General features: G+C 36.3%; 1 protein-coding gene across 8 annotated transcripts in view; it reads right to left on the reverse strand.

Annotated features, from left to right (window-relative positions):
• The window catches only part of AHI1 (Abelson helper integration site 1), a 219739-nt gene that overhangs the window by 128871 nt on the left and 65929 nt on the right, over positions 1-24939 (reverse strand). For all 8 annotated transcript variants that reach the window (XR_009404471.1, XM_059400772.1, XM_059400771.1 and 5 more), the window contains exon 19: positions 14393-14589. Coding sequence is in view for 7 of the 8 variants with exons in the window: in XM_059400772.1 (XP_059256755.1) it covers positions 14393-14589 (197 nt within the window). In the remaining variant the exon portion in view is untranslated. The remainder of the gene's footprint in view (positions 1-14392; positions 14590-24939) is intronic.

The following is a 24939-nucleotide window of genomic DNA, read 5'->3' on the forward strand; positions in this document are numbered from 1 at the left end:
CCTTCCTTCATTCCTTCCTCCCTCCCTTTCTTTTTTATTATTATGTTCAGTTAGCCAACATAGATTACGTCATTAGTTTCAGAAGTAGTGTTCAATAACACCCAGTGCTCATCACAAGACGTTTTTTAAATCCCAAACTCTTCCAATCAGTAGGTTTAAGACTAAACCAACTTTTCCTTGACTATTTACTTCCTCAGGAAAGCTTTGCTATCCACCTAAGTTGCCGTGGCCAGAAAGGTGGGAAGCCTATACTGCCATCTCGCTCTCCACAGAGAATCAGTCACAAAGTCAATTAGGTGCTCTGACATCTGACCTCATTCTTTCTCCAGTCAGTGCTTTGGGTCAGGCCTCCTCTCTGCTTGCAAACTACTGCAGTCGCCTCTGGATTTGTTTTCCCTATCTCCTGTTTCTCTAATTCTTCTGCACTGCTGACAACATGCTCTTTCTAAAATGCTAATTTTACTCAGTAACATTTCTGGTTAAAACCCACCATCAGTTGTTCTACTAGGTAAAGTTCATAGTTTTTAGACTGACATACAAAACTTTCCATATTCTAACAACTAGCTAGCTCTCCAACCTTATGGCTCCTTTTCTTATTTTCCGGCTACAACAAAATGCATGGAGCTCTGCAGAACCGCCAGGCTGTTTCATGTCCCTGTGACTCAGCTCTTACTATTCCATTTCCAGGAATGGGCTTTCCCTTAGGCGCCATCTTCCTGGTGAATGCCAAATCCGTTTTCAAGCTTTAGCTCAAGTATTACATCATGTGTGAAAAGCCTTTCGGATTCTCCCAGGAGAATTTACTCCCTTCCCTGTCTCTCCACTATGTCTTGTGTATTTTCTATCTTCTATTATCACAACACCAGTAACACTTTCGTGTGCTTATGTATTTAGTTAATTACCATCCACCAAACTGTAGTCTTCTTGAGGGTAAAGAACCAATTTTTGTTCATCTTTCTTTAGTAAATAACTCAAATAGCACTAATAAGAACTGCATGGAAGTCAAATGACTTAATATACATGTGAAAGGAGTATATGTTTACTGTCTTGCCCAAACTTAACATGGTATTTGTGTTGAACCACTATTCTATGCAAATCTCAACCTAATTTTTACCTCTTCATGATAAAAATACCCAAATTTGTTTTAGGAGATTAAAAAAATTATCTTCTCTGGATTCTCTATTTTTTAAACCTTTTTATTTTTCAGACTTCCCAAATCTTTTTTTTTTTTAAGATTTTATTTACTTGACATGAGAGAGAGAGTATGGGCAGGGGCAGCAGCAGGGAGAGGGCAAAGCAGACTCCCTACTCATTGGGCTTGACCGCAGGACCCTGGGACCATGACCTGAGCCAAAGGCAAGCGATTCACTGACTGAGCCACCCAGGCAACCCCCAAATCTAACTTTTTAATGATAAAAATTAGAGAATAAAAGGCTTAAGTGTAAGGAACATATTAAAATACATGGTTTAATACTCAAATTTAAATAATTTAAATCTAGAAATGAATGTGTGAAATAATAGAAAAAAAAATATTGGTTTCTGGCTCCAGTACCTGGCACAGAGCTCCTAAAACCCTGTGATTTCCTAAGTGATAAAACTAGTAGGAGGATCTTTTGTTTTAGTATTTGGTCTTTGACTCTGGTTCCAGACACTGAGTTCCTAACATATCTTGGAATTTCCTGGGTGACAGAAATGTCTTTTGTTCTGCTGAAGTGACTCTTGATGTGCTCTTTCTCTCCAGAAAGACCAAGCCATGATTAGAAACTTGGAATTTTTAGCCCGTCCTTCATTTTCCAGAGAGGGGAGAGGGGCTAGAAATGAAATTATAACTGACCATGCCCACCTGAAGAAACCTCCATAAAACTCCCCATCATATGGGGTCTGGAGAGCTTCCAGGGTGGTGAACACATAGGAATGCTGGAGAGCGGTGCCTACAGAGGTCATGGAAGCTCCAGGACCCTTCCCACATACTTTGCCCTATGCAGCTCTTCCATCTGGATGTTTATCTGTATCCTTTATAATAAACTGGCAAATAGTAAGTAATTTGTTTTCCTGAGTTCTTAGTTAGCTGCTCCAGCAAATTAATTGAAACCGAGGAACTGTCATGTCTCCAATTTATAGCTGATTGGTCAGAAATACAGGTAACAACCTGGACCTGCAAATAACATTGGAAATGGCAGGGGTGGGGGCAGGGAGAGCAGGTGAAGTATTGTGGGACTGAGTCCTTAACTTGTGGGATCTGCCAATCTGCTACCATTCCCGGGTACATAGAGTCAAAACGGAGTCAAATTGTAGAACATCACCAGCTGGGATTGCAGAGAACCACTTGGTGTGGGGAAAACCACAGCACATTTGGTGTCAGAAGTGTTTCAGGTACTGGTAGCAGTGCAAGAGTAAAGGAGACACTTAGGAGAAAACCTGGCTTTTCCTAACACAGGACTTTTTCTAAAATTTCCAGGAATGAAATTCCGTAATTTTAGTGGCCTGTTGTAGCTTGTAGCACTCCTACAGTCAAGCCAGTCTCCCAAATACTGTCAAAATAACAATACTTGATTTGCTATTATCCAGTTTTGGAATGACATAAAGAAATAATTACGAGCATTAAAAACAAATTATTAAAAAGAAACTGTCCAAAAAACTGCATACTATTAATCTATTCAAATTTCAAATATTTAAACTTTTTTTAGGAGATTAAAAAAATTACCTTCTCTGGATTCTCTATTTTTTAAACTTTTTTACTTTTCAGTGAACAAATGTTCTAAGATATATCTGACTGTAATTATTACTTTACTTGTATAAAATTATTCGACTAAACATAATTAATAAACTTTAGCTTGGTTGCCTTTATATTCTTCTTGGGTAGGGGATATTAATAATTAAACAAACAAATAAATAGAGTTTCATGGCATTAATAAGTAGACAGAGGAGTTTGAAAATTCAGAAATACAAGATCAGAGGTTGAGGCAATACTACGTAGAGCTGAGAAAAAGGAAAGAAGGAAGGGAGGGAAAACAGCGAGGAAGAGGGAAGATGGGAGGAAGGGAGCATGGCAGACTGGAAGGAAAGAAGGAGAGAAAGCAGAGAGAGTTGGTTCTCCCTGAGGCAATTCATAATTGAATTCACAGAGACAGGCAGAATCAATGATAATTTAAGGAAGAGTAGGCCCAATTATATCACATGCCAGGTATGAATATAAACATGTTTGGAAACATAAGAAAAACAAATTCATTATGTTTATGAGGAATAATACAAAGCTTAATGGAAACAGATTCCAGCTAATACCATTTCTGATATACTTCAATCCAACCCCAAGCACAGAAAGGAGCAAAAAAATTTGTAAATTATGAATTCATATATAGATATTTTAAGGGCTCTATCAGTTCAGAGCAATACAAGACTTCTAATACCAGTTACTATCTTCGAGCAATCGGATGATTGCTCTGTATCTAAGTAAGCATCTACCCAGTTTCTACCTACGTGCCGATCAGAAGGGATGAAAATCCCTTCTCTTAAGGCCAGTGTCTCCGTGAGCATTCAGGACTACATCTCCTCTCACTTTTTCAAGGACTTGGGTCCAGCAATTACCACCTCCATGGGAATTCTTCTCCATCACCACTGAATTATCGCAATAGCAGGGAAGTATGCTTTAATATTGTCCACTTAAGATTCCTCTTTGGTCCCTGTTTCTTTGCTCCCCAGTCAAAATTTATGGGCTTCCATTTAGTCCTTTACTCACTTCAATTGTGCTTTTGTCTCTGTCACATATTGAAATGGTTTTCATCAAGGTATCCAGAGGACACCATCAAGCCGAATACAATTGTCAATTCCCTCATTTTCTCTGTAGCACGTGACAGTTCACCACTCTTCTTTCTTGAAATACTCTCCTTTAGGCTTCCCTGACACCCCCTTCTCCTGGACAAGTGCCTCAGGGTTTTAGCTATCTCTCCCCAGGTGATGTTATCCAATCTGACAGATTAAAAATATAGAGCACTAGCCCTGAGTTTCCTGAGTCTTGAGACTCAGAAATTCAATTGTCTATTAGACAACTACATCCATGTCCAAAACTCCACTCCTAAAATTGCTCCCCCCACTCCAGCATTCCTCTTTAAAAAGCACTACTAGCATCTGTACAACTGCTGGAAGTGACAACAGTTTCTTCACTTACACCGCATCCAACCCATCACTGAGCTGTGTTAAATTTACTTCCAAAATGTATCGCAATTTTGTCCATTGCCTGCATCTTCATTATTGCCACTGGTAAATTAATTAAACAGGAGGCCAAGAGTCTGAGGCAGTTCTAATGCCATGGTGGCAAGGCTTACAGGTTACAGAAACAAGCCCAAATGTAAGACTGTAAATACCTCAAGGTTACAAAATCAAAATCTAAGGACAACCAATCACCAACAGCCAATTAGGCTTTAAAATATGGCCAATCTATAATTTCCTTGCTTTGCTTCAGTCTTTCCTATATAAAAGTCTTTCCTCAGTTCCTGCCTATGGAACACTTCTAACCACTTCCAGTTTGGGACTATGCCATTCAAATCAAATTTTTTTTTTAAAGATTTTACTTATTTATTTGACAGAGAGAGTGAGAGACACAAGCAGGCAGAGCAGCAGAGGGAGAGGGAGAAGCAGGCTCCCCACTGAGCAGGGAGCCTGATGCGGGGCTCGATCCCAGTACCCTGGGATCACGACCCGAGCCGAAGGCAGTCGCCTAACTGACTGAGCCACCCAGGCACCCCCCAAATCAATTTTTTTGTTTAAACTTATTGATGTATTAAAATTTTTAATAGCTATCTGTTTATCTTTTATCATTCTTAGTCCAAGCTACCATCTCCTCTTGGATTACCATAAAAGTCAGCTAACTGATCTCTCTACTTGGAAGACGTATTCCCCTTTTAAAATCTATTCTCACATTCTCCCCAACTTAATATCTCCATCACTGCTTCTCCGATTAAACCAATACCAAAAAGTTTACTGAAGGTTTAGCAGAACATGTCACCCTCAAATATGCCTCTTTGGCATAAGGATTATTTTTGAGAAACTGCAGATACTGGAGAAGCTCTGAGAACAAGTATAGAAGCTGTCCTTTAACAAGAGAAATTTAAACTAAAAAGGGGGCCTCTAGTTGGAAGAGAGCTGTGCCCAGAAAACTTTTTCACCTCCTTCATTTACCAAACAGTTCCTCCTCTCAGCTTCCCCTCTCAGCCTTCCCATTTTGAAGCCCGGACCTCTATTCCTTTCCTCCAGTAAAGATGGTAGAAAGGCCTCAATTGCCTGGCAGCTTTGTGGTCTCCTATCTTTGTGGGGTTCCCATATAGACATAATAATTTTTCTTAAGTCAATTTAACTGTTAGACCAGCCACAGAATCTAAGACAGAAGGGAAATTATTCCTCCCATGCATTTCCACGCTAACAGACATGCATGAGCTCCTAATCACCTCTCCAAACTGGCCATCAAACACTGCTTCCCCTTGCCTGCTCACCATTACTACTTATACACAGTGCTCTTCTTTCTGCTCTCCAGCATGCCAGTTATCTCTCCAGATGAGGACTTCTTCAGGACAGGACCTGCTCCTTATCAAGTGTTTCTCTCAGAGAGGTCTTTAAGGAGAATACTACAGGCAGCCTTACCTACCAGTCACTCTGTCCCAGGGGACTATTCTTATTGTTTTCAACATCACTTGCTATCTGAAACTGTCTTATTTCCTTTTTTATTGTTTGTCTCCCTATAACAAAGTGTGCCTATACACTGTTATATTCCAAGCACACGTGCGAGTGCACACAAACACACCATACTTAGAAGGCAAGGATTAAAGAATGTTAACAGAAAAAAGGAATGAATTTTCAACAACATAAAACTTTGGCTGGGATTCAGGGAAGAAGAAGCTTGGATACTTGGTAAAAATTTACTATCCTGGTTGTAACAGAAGAGAAATTCAAAAATATACTCTGCTTTCAAGATTAAAGAATTTTGACAATGGTGCTCAGACCATTCAATGAGGCAAGAATAGCCTTTTCAACAAATAGTGCTGAGACAACTAGACAGCCACATGCAATGGGATAAAATTAGACCTCTACATCGCATTATACATAGAAAAACATGAACTCAAAATAATCACAGACCTAAATGTTAAACATATTAAAATTTTTAAACAAGGAAGTAAATCTTTGGAATGCAGAGACCGGGACAATGGTTTCTTAGATATGGCGCCACAATCAAAGTGACAAAAGAAAAAAAACAGATAAACTGAATTTCATAAAAATTAAAATCTTTCTGTTTTAAAGGCCACCATCTAGAAAGTGGAAAGACAACTCACAAAGTGGAATAAAACATTTGCAAATCATCTATCTGATGAGACTTATATGCAGAACATACAAAGAACTCTAAAACATAAACATTAAAAAGACAAAAAAAATTTAAAGAATGCACAAAGGATTTGAACAGATATTTCTCCAAGTAAGATACAAAGATGACAGGTCAAAAATGTTCCGTGCCATTCGTCATTAGGGAAACACAAATCAAAAAGCACAATGAGGTATCACTTCTTACCCACCAGGATAGCTATTTCCTAAAAAAGACAGAAAATAACAAGTGTTGGCACAAATGGGGAGAAACTGGAACACTTATACATTCCTGGTGGGAATATAAAATGGTGTAACTGCTTTGGGTAAGTTTATTAGTGCAGAGCTCATTAAATGCAGAGTTATCATATGCCCTGGCAATTCTGCTCCTTGATATATATCCCAGGAAATGAAAACATATGCTTACAGAAAAATGTGCACACACATGATCATAGTAGCATTGTCTGTAATAGGCCACTTTAGGGGCTATTACAATAGGGGCTATTACAATAGGGGCTATTACAACCCAAATGTCTATAAGCTGATGAACTGGTAAACAAGATGTAATACATTTATATAATGGAATCATATATGGCAATTAAAAGTAGCATTTATAACATGTGACAAATGGAGGAATTATGAAAATCTCATCCTAAGTGAAAGAAGCCAGTTATAAATGACCACATATTATTTGCTTCCATGTATATAAAATGTCCACAATAGGCAAACCCATAGAGACAAAAAGTGTTTTAGTGGTTACCAGGAGTTTGTGAGTGTATGTGTATGTGTGTATGTGTATAAACATACAGGAATAAGGACTGCTAAGAGAAACAGTATTTCTTTTTGGAGGCAATAAAAGTTTCAAAATCAAATAGTAGTGATACTTGCACACCTTGTTATCAGGGTAAAAACCAGTAAATTGCACACTTTAAAAAGGTAAATATTTTGGTATGTGAATTATCTCTCAATAAAATGTATAAAAAATAACTAAAGTAACTCATAAGGTTAATCTTTCCAAATACTTCCAAATATGTCACTGTAATTTCAATGAGCATTTATTCTACTTTTGATTAGTACTTAGAATACAAAGATGAATAGAACAAGATCCTTCATCCACAGAGAGGTTCCAGATTAGCAGGTAAGAGTTTCTATAAACCTTTGCCAAATACATGCAGAACACTTTACTATCTGGACATTCAGAGAGTTTTATAAAAGAATCGTGGTTATTTATTTGTTAAAGAGAAAAACCTCTGAATTGCTAGTCAGAAACTCAGTTATTTTTTGGACTTTGGTTTTATATACTATGTATATTTAAGAAGATTCAGCAATCTTAGAGTTATAATCATCATACTAATCATTGCTATCAGGAACAAGTTTCCTGAACATCTGCAGCCCAAGTCAGAATATAGCTTGTTCTCTTCCCCTCCCCCGCCATCTTCCTTCCCCTTGTCTATATTCCATTATCCTGTTTGTGATGATTAGGTAAAAAAGTGATGGGTCCTCACTGATACTGGACAGCTCAGTGACGGGGTGAGCCCAGTATTTTCTGCCATGTTTCCTCCATAAGATGCCCCATGTGAAAAGAAATAATAGCCTACTACTTACTTCTGTATTCCAAGTGCCTGCCACATGGGAGTAGATGTCTACTAAATTAAAAAATACTTCCACTGCACTGTTATTACATAAAGCAGTCTCTGAATATACAAACACCAGTCTAATTCTGTTCTGAAGGTCTCATCCTTTCACCTCGTGACAGATATAATTACATTTCATAAATAAATGAATGTCTAATTATTCAACTGAATTTGGGGAGTAGACAGAAGAGGAGGGAAGGACAAACGTGCCATTCCAACTCTTTTAAATTAACATTTATTTTCTTGAGAACTGAGTTAAAGGTTGGATATAAAATAAACTTGCTTATAAAAGAAAGCTGCTGTGTTAAAAGCATCTTGGATACAATTTCGTTGAAATTATTTAATAATCAGAGGCTTTTTATATGCTACTATTTTTAGATTAACTTTGGGGTCTTGAGGAAACATTTAATATCAATAAGCCTCAGCTTTCTCCTTTCTAAAGTTGGAATAACAATAATATCTAATTTGTGTCTCAGGATTGCTACATAGCTAAACGGGAAAAGAAGTGTGAAACATTGGCATAAATAATCAAGAGCATTACCAGCACAGTCTGTCATTGCTATTCATGTGCAGCTTACATGTATTTCAAGGCTTACACAATTTACTCAGCATGTGTCCACTGGAACTGTACTGATGTCTCTTACCTATTAAGTATCATATATAATTTTTTTTCCAGAGGATCAAATGACTCTGTTCCTTTACTAAAAGTATATCCCTATCACTTAATACTCTTAAATCTTCAAAAATAGGAAGGTACTTGCTAAATTCTCATATTCCTATATGTAATTCCTTGATAAACTCAAGTTCAAATAAGGAAAATACACATCTGATTAACTTTTGTATAAGTCCTATTTAAAAGTATGAATGGTACATTTCAATTCTTTGATACATCACAGTCAAAGCTATGGTTTTCAAATTTTCTTCTTCTTCTTTTTTTAAAGATTTTATTTATTTATTTGAGAAAGAGAGAGAATGAGAGAGAGTGAGCATGAGAGGGGGAAGGTGAGAGGAAGAGAAAGAGACCCCTTACTGAGCAGGGAACCCTATGTGGGACTCGATCCCAGGACTCCAGGATCATGACCTGACCCGAAGGCATTCACTCAACCAACTGAGCGACCCAGGTGTCCAAATTATCTTTCTTCTAATAAAAATTATTTACCTTTATAGCACAGGCTTGTATCACCTCCCAAAAGAAAAACAATACACTAAGCAGGGAAATATTCATAATTTCTCTTTAATACAATTATCAACTCTTCTCAATATATCCTGATATTAATCTTTTAATAACCAAAATCAACATTTGGGAGAGTTTCTTCCTTACCCTATACCTGTCACTCTGTATTGTGAATTAAAGAGACTCAATGAGTTCTTGGTAAATCTAACCTGCCACAACAAAAGGCACTGAGAAAAAGACCCTGGAGGGCCTACATATATCTGTCTCAAGAAAGACATATGGCTTCAATAAATTTCATGACAAGCAATAATAATGAACTGGTAAACACTAAAATTCTACCAGAGCACTAACAATTTCAAAGACACACCCAGATTTTATTGCCACTTATAATTGTCTCCATAAATAACAATGCCCACAAATATAATTCCCACCATTAATAATTTATTTCAGAGGAAATCTATGAATAAACCTTACTGAGTGGCAAAGTATATGATCCATATTGAAAGAGCTACAGGAAGGAACTGCCAAGAATTTATGGGAGAAGGCCAAGAGAAGATCAATTCTGAAAAAGAAACTAGTAAAAGTCAACATATAATGAATGACTTGAAAATTTGCTGCTAAGGAGACACAAAAAATAAGTCCAAAAGGGTTGGCTAGCATGTATCATCAGCATACAAGAACTAGAGAAAAGAAAAATGGTAATGATGAATGTGGAGTTTAGGAAAAAAGAAAATGGAAAGAGGAACATCAATTTTTTATCCAAAAATTTCTAAGGGAGAGACATTCTGTCTAATGGATATTAGTAATTTGATCCCTAAAAGGAGAAGGTGAAACTGACTGGTCATGAGGTCTGACTGCGTGGACTGAATCTCAGCTCCAGTGCCTGCCATCTCTGTAACATGGGCAATACAGGAGGGGCTCTGGAAACTTCAGCTTCAAGTTCCATAAAATGGGGGTAATACTAGTACCCACATTATACGATGGTTTTGAGGATTAAATATGATGAACATGTAAAGCAATTAGCCCAGGAATTATTACGTCAGCTATTACCCATAATTATACAGATGTTGGTTAGCACCAAACAAGCATTATTAGGTGAAATCTCCTATAGGGCGAAGAAAATTAACTTTTTTTTTCAAAGCTACCATAAAAGGTCTTTAAACCCATCTAATCCCTATTCCTATGATTCTGCTTAATAATCAACTCTGTAACCATTAACCTGGGTTTCAGATTAATTTTAAAAAGGGAGAGTAGTGTTGAGTGGGCAGGCAACTGGAAAGATACACCTTTCACTATAAGATTTTTTTTAGGTTTATAAATAAATGTTTTAAGACTGATTACTCCTAGTAGGTAACCCAGATTCTGAGCAAGTCTGGATGCACTGACAGGAACAAATTTTAAAACCTTAGAATGAATTTTGTCAATGCTCTCAAGATATTGTCTACCTAGGAGATCCTATCTGGGCTGCAGGATGCCTTCCAGGGACTGCTATTGCAGCAACACAGTCAAACCTGTTCTCTCTCTGTGTGTGTGTGTGTGCGTGTGCGTGTGTGTGTGTTATGTAAGCCACCATACAGTACATCATTAATTTTTGATGTAGTGTTGCGTGATTCATTGTTTGCATATAACACCCAGTGCTTCATGTAATCCGTGCCCTCCTTAATACCCATCATCAGTCTTACCCATCCTCACACCCACCCTCCCTTCTAAAACTTTCCATTTGTTTCCCAGAGTCCATAGTCTCTCATGGTTCATCTCCCCCTCCAATTTCTCCCCCTTCATTTTCCCCTTCTCTTGTCCTCCATGCTATTCCTTATGTTCCACAAATAAGTGAAACCACATGATAATTGACTTTCTCTGCTTGACTTATTTAACTTAGCATAATCTCCTCCAGTCCCATCCATGTTGATGCAAAAGTTGGGTATTCATCCTTTCTGATGATTGAGTAATACTCCATTGTATATATGGACCACATCTTTATCCTTTCGTCTGTTGAAGGACATGTGGCTCTTTTCACATTTTGGCTATCGTGGACATTGCTGCTATGAAGTTTGGGGTGCAAATGGCCCTTTCTTTTCACTACATCTATATCTTTGGGGTAAATGCCATCTGTATCTTTGGGGTAAATTCCCAGTAGTGCAATTGCCAGATCATAGGGTAACTCCATTTTTAATTTTTTGAGGAACCAATTCATGGAAACCAAAGAGAACAAAGACGCATCGACCCAAAGCCTATGGGATATGGCGGAGGCAGGGGAAGGGGGAAATACACAGCCACCCAAGCCTTACTCAGAAAAACAGAAAAATCCTGAATATGCAAACTATCTTTACACCTTAAAGATCTGGAGAATCAATAACAAATTAAGTCTAACCCACACATGAGAAGGGAAAATTAAGATTAGATCAGAGATCAATGAATTAGAAACCAGAACTATAGTAGAACACATTAATGAAATTAGAAGCGGGTTCTCTGAAAGAATTAATAATATTGTTAAGCCAGACTTACCCAAAAGAGAAGAGAAAGGACCCAAATTAATAAAATGATGAATGAAAGGGGGGAGATCATGACTAACACCAAGAAAATAGAAACAACCATCAGAAATTATTATCAACAGCTATATGCCAATAACTTAAGCAACCTAGAAGAAATGGATGCATTCCTGGAAACCTATAAACTTCCAGGACTGAAATAGGAAGAAACTGACAACCTGAATAGATCAATATCTAGTAACGAGATTGAAGCACTGATCAAAAGCCTCCCAAAAAAGGCAAAGACCCCATCATAAAGGAGAATTTGAGACCAATATCCCTGATGAACACAGATGCCAAAATTCTCAACAAGATCCTAGCTAATAGAATTTAACAGTACATACAAACCTCTTATGTAGGAACAGCAAAAGGACTACATGGTAAAGCTACAGAGAACACAAAATTCTCTATTTTTGTATCCTTTACTCAGTAATGAGTAAACGCCTATTAAATGCTCATTGAACTAAATTGGTTATGCAATTCACACACACACACACACACACACACACACACACAGACACACACACAGCCACACCCCCATACCTTAAACTTACATTATATTTTATTTAAGAAATTCTTACTGTGGTTACAAAGAAAGAAGTATCTCTATTAATACAGAATAATACAGAAGTAATTCTATATTATAGAAATAATCTATAATATAGAAGTAATCAAGTCTTCTCTATCATACTTCTCTGTTAGACCAGTGTTATAGTCTTTAATGGATTAAGTAATAACCTGACCAAAAAAAAAAAATTGGGAATCTACCAAAATAAATTACAGGAAACAAGAAAAAGGCTTTGTAACAAAAGGTAAAAATCCAGTCAACCTCAAATGTTTGCAAAATATAAAAAGAACAGGGCTGCCATGGGAATAAAGATAACTTTTGTTTTTTATTCCCATACATGTTATATACCCACTGCAGGAAGAAAAAAACCCACTGCAGATAACATTTGGAAAAAAGTTCAGTGAATTGTCTCAAGGTGGGAAAAATACAGTTTTTCAAAAAACACAGCAAACAAAGTTTTCAAATCCAAAGGCAGCCTCGATCTATCTCTCTATCCCATGCAAATGGATATACTCTAAATAATTTTTAAAAAGAAAGATGTGGTAAAAGCTAAATAAATTACTGATTCTAAGAGAAATGAATTTTTCTCTTACAATAAATTACCAGTGGGCTTCCCCTATCCCTTTGATGTCATATCTTAAAAAATGTCTTTCTGAGTTTTCCTTTGTTCAAAGCTCCTTTGCTTTCTTTTGTTCATATATCCTTTCATTTACCTGAAGATGATAGCTATGTAAGATGATGGAAAAGAAAAGCTACAAGACTGAGTTGATTCCAGGATGTTAACTTTTATAGTGTGAAGATCAACAACAGACTGTAGGAAACCTGTTCTTTTATCTGTAAGTCAGTTTCTCTTAAATCTGCAAAATCGTTTTTTCATGTAAAATTTTAGACAGAGGACACTTCTTTTCTTCCTAGTGAAGAAAGATTTTCCTCTAATTTTCAAAACTCAATTTGTCTATTTCTACTTCTTTTTAAAAACTGGAACATCATACATTATTCAGTTAAATTAAATGTTAAAACTCACAGAATTACAACACTGAAATAAACTTTTTTTTATTTTAAATTTTTTATTTTTTATAATTATATATTTTTATCCCCAACACTGAAATAAACTTACTAATTCCTAGTATATATGCTAAAATTTATACTGAGAAGAATATTTTTATTCTCTGCTATTCCAACTAAACCTGCAGTCTGATATACCTGAAATTCTAATTTTCTCAAGAGAGAAAAGGAGAGAAATACAGTGCTAACTAAAGGTGCCTCAGTGTAGCTCCTGACATGTTTGGTTTAAAACTGGTCAAGATTCCTATCAAAGGAGGAGAGAAAGGGATAATATTTATTAAGTGCCAGGCACTATGCCAAAAGGTGAGAACACAACAAGGAACAAGTCTGCACAGTCTTTGTCTTCAAGGAGCTCAAGGCTAACTCTAACTAAAAGAACTACTATGGTCAAAGAGCATAAATATTTTTAAGGATATTTAAGCTTCTCCATACATCTTACCTTTGAGAAAGACTGTGTAGTAATTTATAAATAACAGGATAAACAGCACAATATTTTTAACTAAGCATCCTCCTCATTTTCATAATCTATTTTCCAGTTTTATGGGCAACACCTGGTTTTTGAGGCACTTATTTTCTTGTAGTGAGATAACAGACCTTTTAAATATGCTTAAGGAATATCTGTATCCACTCTTTTTGGAAGTATGTACTTATTATAATTTTATCCATTTCTTTGTGGAGGTCTAATTTTCTTTATTGTTTAGTTTTGGACATTAAGGAGGCTGTTCCTAACATATTTTATATAAATATTTTCCCAGGTTGGTGTTTGTTGTGCTTGTGTGTGTTGTACATATGCATACATACACTTCCATTTTTAAACAGCAAAACAGGTCTTGGGTTGGTTTTTATAGAAGTATCAGTTCAAGAAAGCATGTAGGTTATCCTAAATTGGTCTATTTACTGCAATGAGTGATGTCAGAATAAACACCACAAAGGAATTATAAGAGCACAAGAAAGCCTATTTTTAAATAATTAACTTACTTTGTTGAATTAGTATTTATTGTCATGGCAATGTGAAACATAATCAACATTCTGTTTTAAAATTTCCAACTTCTCAACTGCATAAAATTATTATACATACTGTGACAGAATCAAGTCTCTGTTTCACTTGCTGCATCCTCATTGAAGAACGTTCAGTGTGGACACAGTCATCAATCTGAAAAGACCCTTGGTGAGGCAGTTTAGGAAAGGTGCGTAAAGCATCTTGACTTTGGTATATTCCATGTAATGGAAATGTTCCATTGTAGCATTTGAACATTTCAGCCTCTTGCTGGGCAACTGGAAAAAGTAAATTTGTAATTAGTTCAAGTCAATACAACAAAAGCACAATGAAATAAGCCATGAAATTACAGCATTAAATAAATGATCAGAAACTACATAATACATTTTAAAAACTGGATAATAAGAAAACAACATCACTGACAAAATGGGAAGTTTTAAAAATACTATAAAAACACAAAAAAGGAAAAAATAATGTCACAGATGATTTATGTCAGGCGGTATTATCACTGAGCCTTGAAGGCCATGGCAATCTCGGTCTGGTAAGCAATAAGCTGGGATGGGAGCCCAATTTATTTATATGTATACAGAAAGTATCTAATATAAAAACTCAAAGGCATACAGAGTAGAACTAAAGGAAAGGCAAGAATAATAAACTAATTATTTACAAACCCATTTCCCTAAAACAACTGTTTTCATATTTCTATACCCCTCTTAATCTTTATGCATATGTACATTTTATACAAAATACCATAATGTGAATAAAATGTCAAGTTTTTTAATTTAAATACAGACATCTTTCATATCTTTACTACTCTGCAATTACCATTTTTAAGTCCTTTACAACATCTCATCTAATGAAGCAGTTATTTATGCATTCTTCTATTACTGAATGTTTATAATGTTTTTTGTCTTCTCTCATTACAGACCATGTATGTAGGAGTACTTTCATAGTTTAAATTATTTCTTAAAGTAATTCTTTCTTTGGATTTAATTATCCAGGATGGAATAGATAGTCAACAGGGTGAATGTTTTTGATGATGATGACGATGACAAGGACAACAGCATATATATTGCACTTTATGGTTTTTAGAAGGCTTTCACATATATTATCTCATTTGATCATTTAAAATAAAGGAATTTCAAAATTTGTAAGCATCTGTTTGAATATAAAAAGGAGAAAAAAATATACTGTGATTATTTAAGAAGTATTTTAATTATATAGTTTTAAATAGAAGGCCTTTCTATACATAACATGAAACGTAACTGATATAATCAAGATTTGTAATAGGGAAACAAGAGACCAGACTTCAGGGATTCTGGGTACTACTGAAGTTACTACAGAAATATGAATGTTTTTGGAAATCAGATCCGTACTTTTATCAGATTATTTGTCAAAGGACTGCATGAGTCAGAAAATGTTAAGAACTGTTAACATAAAAGATGGACCAATTTTGCTACATAAACACTTATATTAAACATTAAAATAAAAAAACTATCATAATAAAAATTAAAAAGCAAATGACAAGTAATACAGTTCTTCTAACTCTGGCCAAAGTAAGAGTAAAAAGGACCAGATGTGCCCTCCTGCTTGACACTACCAAAAATGAGAGAGAATGTATAAAAGGAAGAGTTAAAACCATCTTTCTTTACAGATAGGATCATCTATACAGAGCTAAGGTGAAGGCGAGGCAAGTGAAGTACATGAAGAAAAATATTTAAGGAGACTTGCTCAATCTCAGGTCCCGGCCCCACTTTGTGTAAGAAATCTGAATGGCATCTAAACAATGAGCCATTAGAACTAATAATCAACTTTAGGCAAGGTTCCAGGATACAAGAGCAGTAAGCAGAAATAACTCTATTTCTATATTCAAGTAATAAAAAGAAATTGGAAATTTAAAAGATATATCATTTACAATGCTATAAAAATATTTCATACTTCAGGAAATACTGATGAAGGTGAGGGTGCCTGGGTGGCTCAGTCAGTTAAGCATCTGCCTTTGGCTCAGGTCATGATCCCAGGGTCCTGGTATCGAGTCTTTCTCAGGCTCCCTGCTCATTAGGGAGCCTGCTTCTCTCTCTGCCCCTCCGCCTCCACTTGTTTTCTCCTCTCTCTCTCAAAAATAAAAATACTTTTAAAAAAAGGTGTGAAAGACATGCATACTGAAAACTACAAAACTGCTGAGAGAAACTGAAGAAGAACCTAAAATAAAGAAATATATTATGTTCATGGTTGGACTAATCAGTGTTGTTGAAATATCAATTCTCCTCCAATGACCTGTACATTCAGTGTTATTCCACTCGAAATTCCAGTAGGTCACTTTTGGAGAAATTGTCAAATTCTAAAATCCACACAGAAATACGAAGAACCCAGAAGAGTTAAGACAACTTTGAAAAAAGAACAAAGGGGACTGGTACAACTTGACTTCAAGTCTTATGATTAAGCTGCAGTAATCAAGACACTTCATTTTTGGCATAAAGATAAACGAATAGAACAAGAGAACAGAGAAGAGCCTAGCATGTATGGACAGGTGTAAAGGGAATTCCATGTAAAAAAGATAGTCCTTTCAATAAATAGTGCTAGAACAATTAGATATTCATATGTGAGCAAATCAACTTTGATACACACTTTATACCATGTACAAAAATAATTCAAAATGAATCTACATGTAAAACATAAAATCACAAGACACTTTCATAGAACACAACGGAGAATATTTTGTGAGCTTGGATTAGGCAAAGGTTTGTAGATACAAAACCAAAAACCCATATAAGAAAAAAATCGATAATTTTGTACTTCATCAAAATTTCAAACATTTGTTCTTGAAAACTGTCAAGAAAGCAATTAGAAGGCAAGACAAAGACTGGGGGAAATGTTTGCAAATTATGTATCTAACTGAGCACCACTTATATAGAGAAAATCTAACTGTTAATTAAAAGTCAATAGTCAGAAAACGAAGAAGCCAATTAAAAAACGGGCAAAAGATTTAAACAGACACTTCACTGAAGAAGATAAATGGATAGCAAATATGTACATGAAAAGATGGCTCAACATCATTAGTCACAAAAGATAAACAAATTAAAACCATGTGAAATAGCCCTGCCCACTTATGAGAGGGGCTAAAATGGAAAAAACGGACCACTTCATATTTAGCAAGTCTAGGGGTGCCTGGGTGGCTCAGTGGGTTAAAGCCTCTGCCTTCAGCCCAGGTCATGATCCCAGGGCCTGGGGATCCAGCCCCACATGGGGCTCTCTGCTTAGCAGGGAGCCTGCTTCCTCCTCTCTTTCTGCCTGCTTCTCTGCCTACTTATGATCTCCTTCTGTCAAATAAATAAATAAAATCTTTTGAAAAAATTTTTAGCAAGTATACGGATATACTGAAACATTCACACACTGCTGGTAGGAAGGTTAAATGGCCTAGCCACTTTTAAGAAGTCTGGCAGCTTCTTAAGAAGCTAAATGATCATCTTCAATGGGATACAGCCCTTCTACTCTTAGGAATTTCCTCGGAGAAATGAAAGCACGTGCTTATACCAAGACCTATAGATGCATATACTTAGTGCTTATTTCTAATAGTTAAAAGCTGGGTACAACCCCAACACCCATCAACAGGTAGGCAGAAAAACAAACTGTGATCTATCAAAAAATGAAACAGTACACAGAAATAAAAAAGGATGAACTATTGATAAAATCTAAAATATAGATGTCTCAAAGTAATTATGAGTGATAGAAGCCAGACAAAAAAAGAGTACATGGTATAAATGGTCTCACTTATATACAATTCTAGAGAATGGAGATTAATTCATAGTGATTGCCTGGGGGAAAGAGGAGGTAAGGAGAAATTTCAAAGGAGCACAAGTAACTTAGAGATGATGGATATGTTATCTTCATTGAGATAATGGTTTCACAAGTGTTTAAATATGTCTACACTTACCCAAATGTACATTTTAAACAGAGTTTATTGCATATCATTGTACCTTAATAAAGTTGCTCACACTAAAAAAAGCAAATGACAAGCTAGTGATAAAAGGAGTTAGTATTCTTTTTTTTAAAAAAGATTTTATTTATCTGAGAGAGAAAGAACACATGCATGCACATGCACAAATGGGAGGAGGGACAGAGGGAGAGGGACAAGCATTCCGGGCTGAATGGGGAGTCTGATGTGGCTCCATCCCAGGACCTGGAGATCATGACCTGAGCCAAAATTAGATGCTTAATCAACTGAGCCACCCAGGTACGCTGGGGATTAATATTCTTAACAAGCAGAGTTCCCACAAAATGAATTAAGAATAAATAATCTGACAAAAATGGGCAGAGGACCACTAGAGAAAATTCACAAAAGAATAATTATGCGGCCGGGCGCCTGGGTGGCTCAGTGGGTTAAGCCGCTGCCTTCGGTTCAGGTCATGATCTCAGGGTCCTGGGATCGAGTCCCGCATCGGGCTCTCTGCTCAGCAGGGAGCCTACTTCCTCCTCTCTCTCTCTCTGCCTGCCTCTCTGCCTGCTTGTGATCTCTCTCTGTCAAATAAATAAATAAAATCTTTAAAAAAAAAAAAGAATAATTATGCGGCCAATAAAAAAATGTATTCAACCTCACGAATAAGAAGGAATAAAGGGGGAAAAAAGGGAAAATTAGAAAGTGATGGGTTCTTTTTAGTTTTTTTTTTTTTTTTGCCTTTTTAACTGATTCATTGAACTTCAAAATACTTTTTTCTAAGAAATAAACTGCCTAAGAGTAGCCAGGTGTGTATTGAAGTACTGCTTAGAATACTGAAAAAATATGTAACAGCAGAATTGTACAATATTCATTTAAATAAATTATGGTATATTCATTTAATAAAGGGAATTCAGACACTAAAATTATATACAGAAGTATAACTGCCATGATGAAATATTGCTAAAATATTATTAATTGGAGGCAAATAGTTTATAAAGCAATGAATATACAAAAAGGATCACTTTTTTTTAGTCACAACCTTGGTTGCACCACCCATGAATCTGAGATAGCACTTATTAAAAATTTTGGGTCCTTGATCACTGTATTCATGTCCGACTTCATTTACACACTCTAACTAAAGCACAGCTCTGTAATAATGGGCACTCCCTCCCTGCAGACCTGATGAAGTAAGTGCCGGGCACCATTACTAAGGGAGAAGACCTGCTTACAATCCACCCTTTCAGAGACAGATGTTCGTTCCTCAATACCAATTACTGTTCTCAGATGGAAGTGTAGCTGCTTTATACTTAGATTTTCATGGGTCTGACTACTGTTTTTCAGTACATATTTTGGACTTCCTTTCACAGCACTCTCGACAATTTACTCCTAAATATTCAAAGATTGTTTAAAGAACAAGAGAAACTGAAGCTGTGAAAGAAAAGTGCTCTATGAATTGGATATCAGAGAGCTTACCAGTAGTAGATGAGCCAGGGATGAATGAATCAACAGACAAAAATTATGTTATATGATCTTTGCCTTATTTTTCAAAACCGTCCTTTTAACATTTTATTGTTTTTTGTTGTTATGAATGGAAATTAAAGCTGGATTTAACTATTTAATGGCATTTACTGACTCCATGTTTTTCTTTACTTGCTAGTCACCTACTGCCAACCACAATTTCACATTAAGCTCTGAGTGGGTACGTGGAGAAGCACATAAACGTGGATATAAGCAACAATTATACAGGAGAACGGGATTTTGATATTTATCATATTCATTTTGCAAAACTGTATTTTCTATGCTAAATATGCATTTTTTTAAAAAAAGGAGTTTTTTTTTTAAACTGGTAAAAAATAACAAAAAGCATTGTCTAAATATTTATTTTTTGCGATATTATGATGCCTTTCAGAAAGAATTAAAGTGGCCTACATGGATGCAGATAACAAAAATAAATGTCAAACAATTATGAATACTTGTTTCTGTTGATTAAGGGGGATTTTCTATACAAAAGCCAACTAACTGGATTTCAAGGTTTCACACTAACACCCTACTTTAACTTAACTCCTAATGCTGTGAAGGCAGCCATAAAATAAAAATCTGCAGAAATACTGATAAAGACCTAGTTTTTCAGATACTAGAAACAGAAGCTACTTACAAGTTCTTACGTTCTTCCTCTCCCTCACCCTCCACAATATATACATCTATCTATATAACACTATACAGATTATTTCACTGTAAAATAGGTCATAACTGATGCTTTCTGAAATTCCCTCAAACTCAATGCTTCTAACCTTTCAAAGCTTTCTAAAACATTTTTACATAGGCCACGACTGGAGTATGATGTTGCAATTAAAGAACTGTATTTCTTCACTTAGTCATTTTCTCTTCTTTAGCTAATTTAACTTCGTACAATTAAAGTTCTAACCTAACCTGCTAAAATTCAAAATTTTATTTTATTTATTTATTTTTAAGAGTTTACTTATTTATTTGAGATGAGAGGGGGGGGGGTAACAAGAAAGAGCAGGAGCTGGGAGGAGAGGGAGAAACAGGCTCCCTGCATAGCAGGGAGCCAGACACAGGGCTCTATCCTAGGACCCTGGGATTACAACTTAAGCCTTAACTGACTGAGCCACCCAGGTGCCCCAAAACTCAAAATTTTAACACTCTCACCCCATCCATCCACCACTTTTTGAGAAGTGCACTAGAGAGGCTCTGGGAATACAAAGCCACCGGCCCCCTCTTGGGGTTTGAATCTTTCTGAGGTCAACAAGAAATTACTGCTATGTGCTTACTGGGGTAACAGTTACAGGATAACTATGTATCCACCAGGGGCTGAGAACTTACAGGTGGCAACTACATTTGCTTAAAGGAATGTTATACCTATCAAATTACTTCCAAATCTACCTACAATTGGCTAAAATTAGGGATTCTAAATTTCATACAATTAGAAAAATTCATAAAGTGTTTTCATAACTAATAATCAAATTTTGATTTATAATAAAGTCAGTGCTTTTGTGTATGTTCTGGCCTTAAAATTATAAGAAATAATGTGGTTTTCTCAGGAGATTTTTATCTTGATAGGAGGAAGAATAGAGGAAATAAGATATTTTAATCTAGGGCCCTTTGCATTGAAGTGAATAAAAGGTTTGTTATTATTAAAACCTATGTTTACTTAAGTTATTGACTTTAGAGCAAAGTCTAAAAAACCCAAATATTCTTTCTCTTACACGATATAAACAGTAAGATTTTTGGTTCAACACTTAATCCTTTTGTTCAAGATCTATTGTTGGACACAGTTCTGTTAATGGGTACAGTCACTTTACTGGATACCTAATTCTTTTACTAACAAATGATTCTATTTCTCATCATAGCATTACTGTAAGCTGGTAGGTCTATTGAATGAGGTTCCTAGCATTCAGCAGTTATGCAGCTTCCTCCTGCTTTCCTCTAGCATTTGCTATGTGTAGAGAATTTCTGTGGTCTGAATGTTTGTGTCCCCCTGAAATTCCCATGTTGAAGTCCTAACGCCCAGAGTGGTGGTGCTGGGAGATGGGGGAGCCTTTGGGAGGCATGAGAGGACAGCCCTTATGAATAAGAAGAGCACTAATCCCCTTATAAAAGAGGCCTCAGAGAGTTCCCTTGTTCCTTCTACCATGTAAGGTTATAGCTAATAGGTGCCATCTGTGAACCAGAAAGTGAGCTCTCACTGGACACCGAACCTGCCAAGCCTTGATCTTGGGACTTCCCAGCATTCAGAACTGTTAAGAAATAAATTTGCAAAATCTTTAAAAAAAAAAGAAAAGAAAAGAAATAAATTTGTGTTGCTTACAAGCCATGAAGTCTCTGGTATTCTGTTACAGCTGTCAGAATGGACTAAGACAAGAACGCCGAAGTGCTTAAAACTTTTTCTTTTTTAAACTGTATTTTACGGGGCCTGACTTGTTCCTACTTCAGCTAATCTTAAGAAACTGTGTTGATTGATCAGAGAATTTCTACTGAGTAACACTTCGACTCTAGTAGCCCGGGTATATTCAGGGCCTGTTAGTTATTTTGTACTTCTTGGCAAAGTCTTTTAACAAGAAAGTGTAACAGATTCATGTCTCAAAGCCAACCAAAAAGCAAGAGCATCTACCATCATTCAGCAAATCTGTTAGGTGAACACCAAAATATAATAAACTATCTCTAAATCCCTGAAGTACATGCTATTGTCCTTCTGTTGATTTCCTACTCCATTAACAATCACTCCTCACCCATAATGCTATTCGGCAGCACTGTGTGATGTGTGCACAGCTACAGAAACCAGCTAGGATTCCTCGACTGCAGCCTGGCTCAGGAGCTCTTAGTGTATCCCCGCTCCACACCATGCTTTAGTTTCATTTCTGCCTTTGATGAAACACTGAGATAAAATAGGACAGGTATTTTGATTTTACAGATTAAAAAACAGATGCAAAAATGCTGTTACTTGACCAGAGTCAAAGAGAAAGTGATGGCACTTTGTCTACCAGTGAGTTAACTTCTACTCCAGAGTTATCTCCTACTCCAGCCTTTCCCGACACACTATTTTGCACTGTACTGCTCTTTCTTCTTGGTGTGCTTTAAAAAGCACGAATGTAAGCATTAACAACAACAACAACAAAAAACCCTGGATGAGGAATTCAGGGCTTTGGTTTATGTTCAATGCCAGTTTTTGATTTGTACTGATTCCTTGAACGACACAGCCTTTGAAATCAAAATATCCATTATGTGGAGAATATTAAAATACAGACTTCAGGATACAACCAAGAAATAGGTAGCTTAAGCACGTCTTCAAATATGGCAGTTCTATCTCTTAATTCTTCTACTAGGCTAAAAATAGATACTTAAACTATGACCTATAATCAATTATGTATGTTACTGTATAATCTTATGCAAGTATGAGAATTGGTAGCAACTGAGTGTGTCTTTGAATCATTCATCATTAGTACTTTAAGAACACTATGAAATTATATAGACAACTATGCATACTAAATTAATTTCAATCAGACATTATCTTGTTCCAAAAATATTAATAAAGTTGGCTCTATTAAAACTGAATGCTACATAATAAAGATAATTCATATTTTGGATTATACTGAAAATATAATTACTTAAGGCATTATAATTAACCTCCACATTTGTAGAAGACTGAACTATTAATAATATTAAAATAACCAAAGTTTCCATTTAGTCTTAAGGGCTCCTCCTGAATATTAAAATTGAAAACAGGGGCGCCTGGGTGGCTCAGTGGGTTAAGCCGCTGCCTTCGGCTCAGGTCATGATCTCAGGGTCCTGGGATCGAGTCCCGCATCGGGCTCTCTGCTCAGCAGGGAGCCTGCTTCCCTCTCTCTCTCTCTGCCTGCCTCTCTGCCTACTTGTGATCTCTGTCTGTCAAATAAATAAATTAAAAAAAAAATTGAAAACAAACAATACACTTCATCATAGGAGTATCTGGCTACCCTTTTAATTAAATTACTTCATGATGGGGCGCCTGGGTGGCTCAGTGGGTTAAAGCTTCTGCCTTTGGCTCGGGTCATGATCCTAGGGTCCTGGGATCGAGCCCTGCATTGGGCTCTCTGCTTGGCGGGGAGCCTGCTTCCTCCTCTCTCTCTGCCTGCCTCTCTGCCTGCTTGTGATCTCTCTCTGTCAAATAAATAAATAAAATCTTAAAAAAAAATAAATTACTTCATGAAATAGGAAATGCAAAGACTAAGTAGTTTAGTGTTTTAAGAGTATGGGCTCTGGACTCAGTCAGCTGAGTAAACTTTATCAAATGTGTGACCTAATGTAAATTACTTCATTCTCCCTGTACCTCAGTTTCATCATCTGAAAATGAGGATAATAATAGTATCTACCTTACGGGATTTTGAAAGGACTGTATGGAAGGATGTACAAAAAATGCTCATAAGAGTAGAGGACACACAGCAAATGTTTGATAAATGTTAACTGCTACTACTACCACTATTATTATTAGCTTCCAATTTACTCATTGATCATGACTTTCATTCTATATTTTTAGAAAATATAAGGGGAAAATGCTATTCTATAGGATTCTAATTCTCACTTCAAACACTTACTGCACATCAGGAATATACCAGGTACTAGGTTAGACATTAGGAATTGCAAACACCATGGACTTTTGGTCAATGAGCAAGTTATGTAACAAAAAATTTTTTTAAAAAGATTTTATCTATTTATTTGACAGAGAGAGAGAGAGGGAGATCACAAGTAGGCAGAGAGGCAGGCAGAGAGAGGGGGAAGCAGGCTCACTGCTGAGCAGAGAGCCAGATGTGGGGCTCAATCCCAGGACCCTGAGATCATGACCTGAGCCCAAGGCAGAGGCTTAACCCACTGAGCCACCCAGGCACCCCTGTAACAAAATTTTTATAGGAACATAAAGGTATTCATTACCTTCATTATCTTCATTACCTTGAATACAGTATGTCACAGTGTGAAAAATAAAGCTATCAACAACAACAGTGTAGGTGGTCATTAATGAGTATGAATTTTTCAAATAAAATGACATCCAGGGTCAGTGGTGGAGATTGCTGTTCAGTGTAACTAAAATTCTTCCAGAGGTTTACTCAACTACTTGGGAAGCATAAAAGACTGGAAAAGAGCAGGGTAATCTGGGTCTGATTTCTGGATTTTACAGTCCTGCTCAACTTGGCACACA

This window comes from Mustela nigripes, chromosome 5, assembly GCF_022355385.1.
Source record: "Mustela nigripes isolate SB6536 chromosome 5, MUSNIG.SB6536, whole genome shotgun sequence".
Taxonomy (NCBI): Eukaryota; Metazoa; Chordata; class Mammalia; order Carnivora; family Mustelidae; genus Mustela; species Mustela nigripes.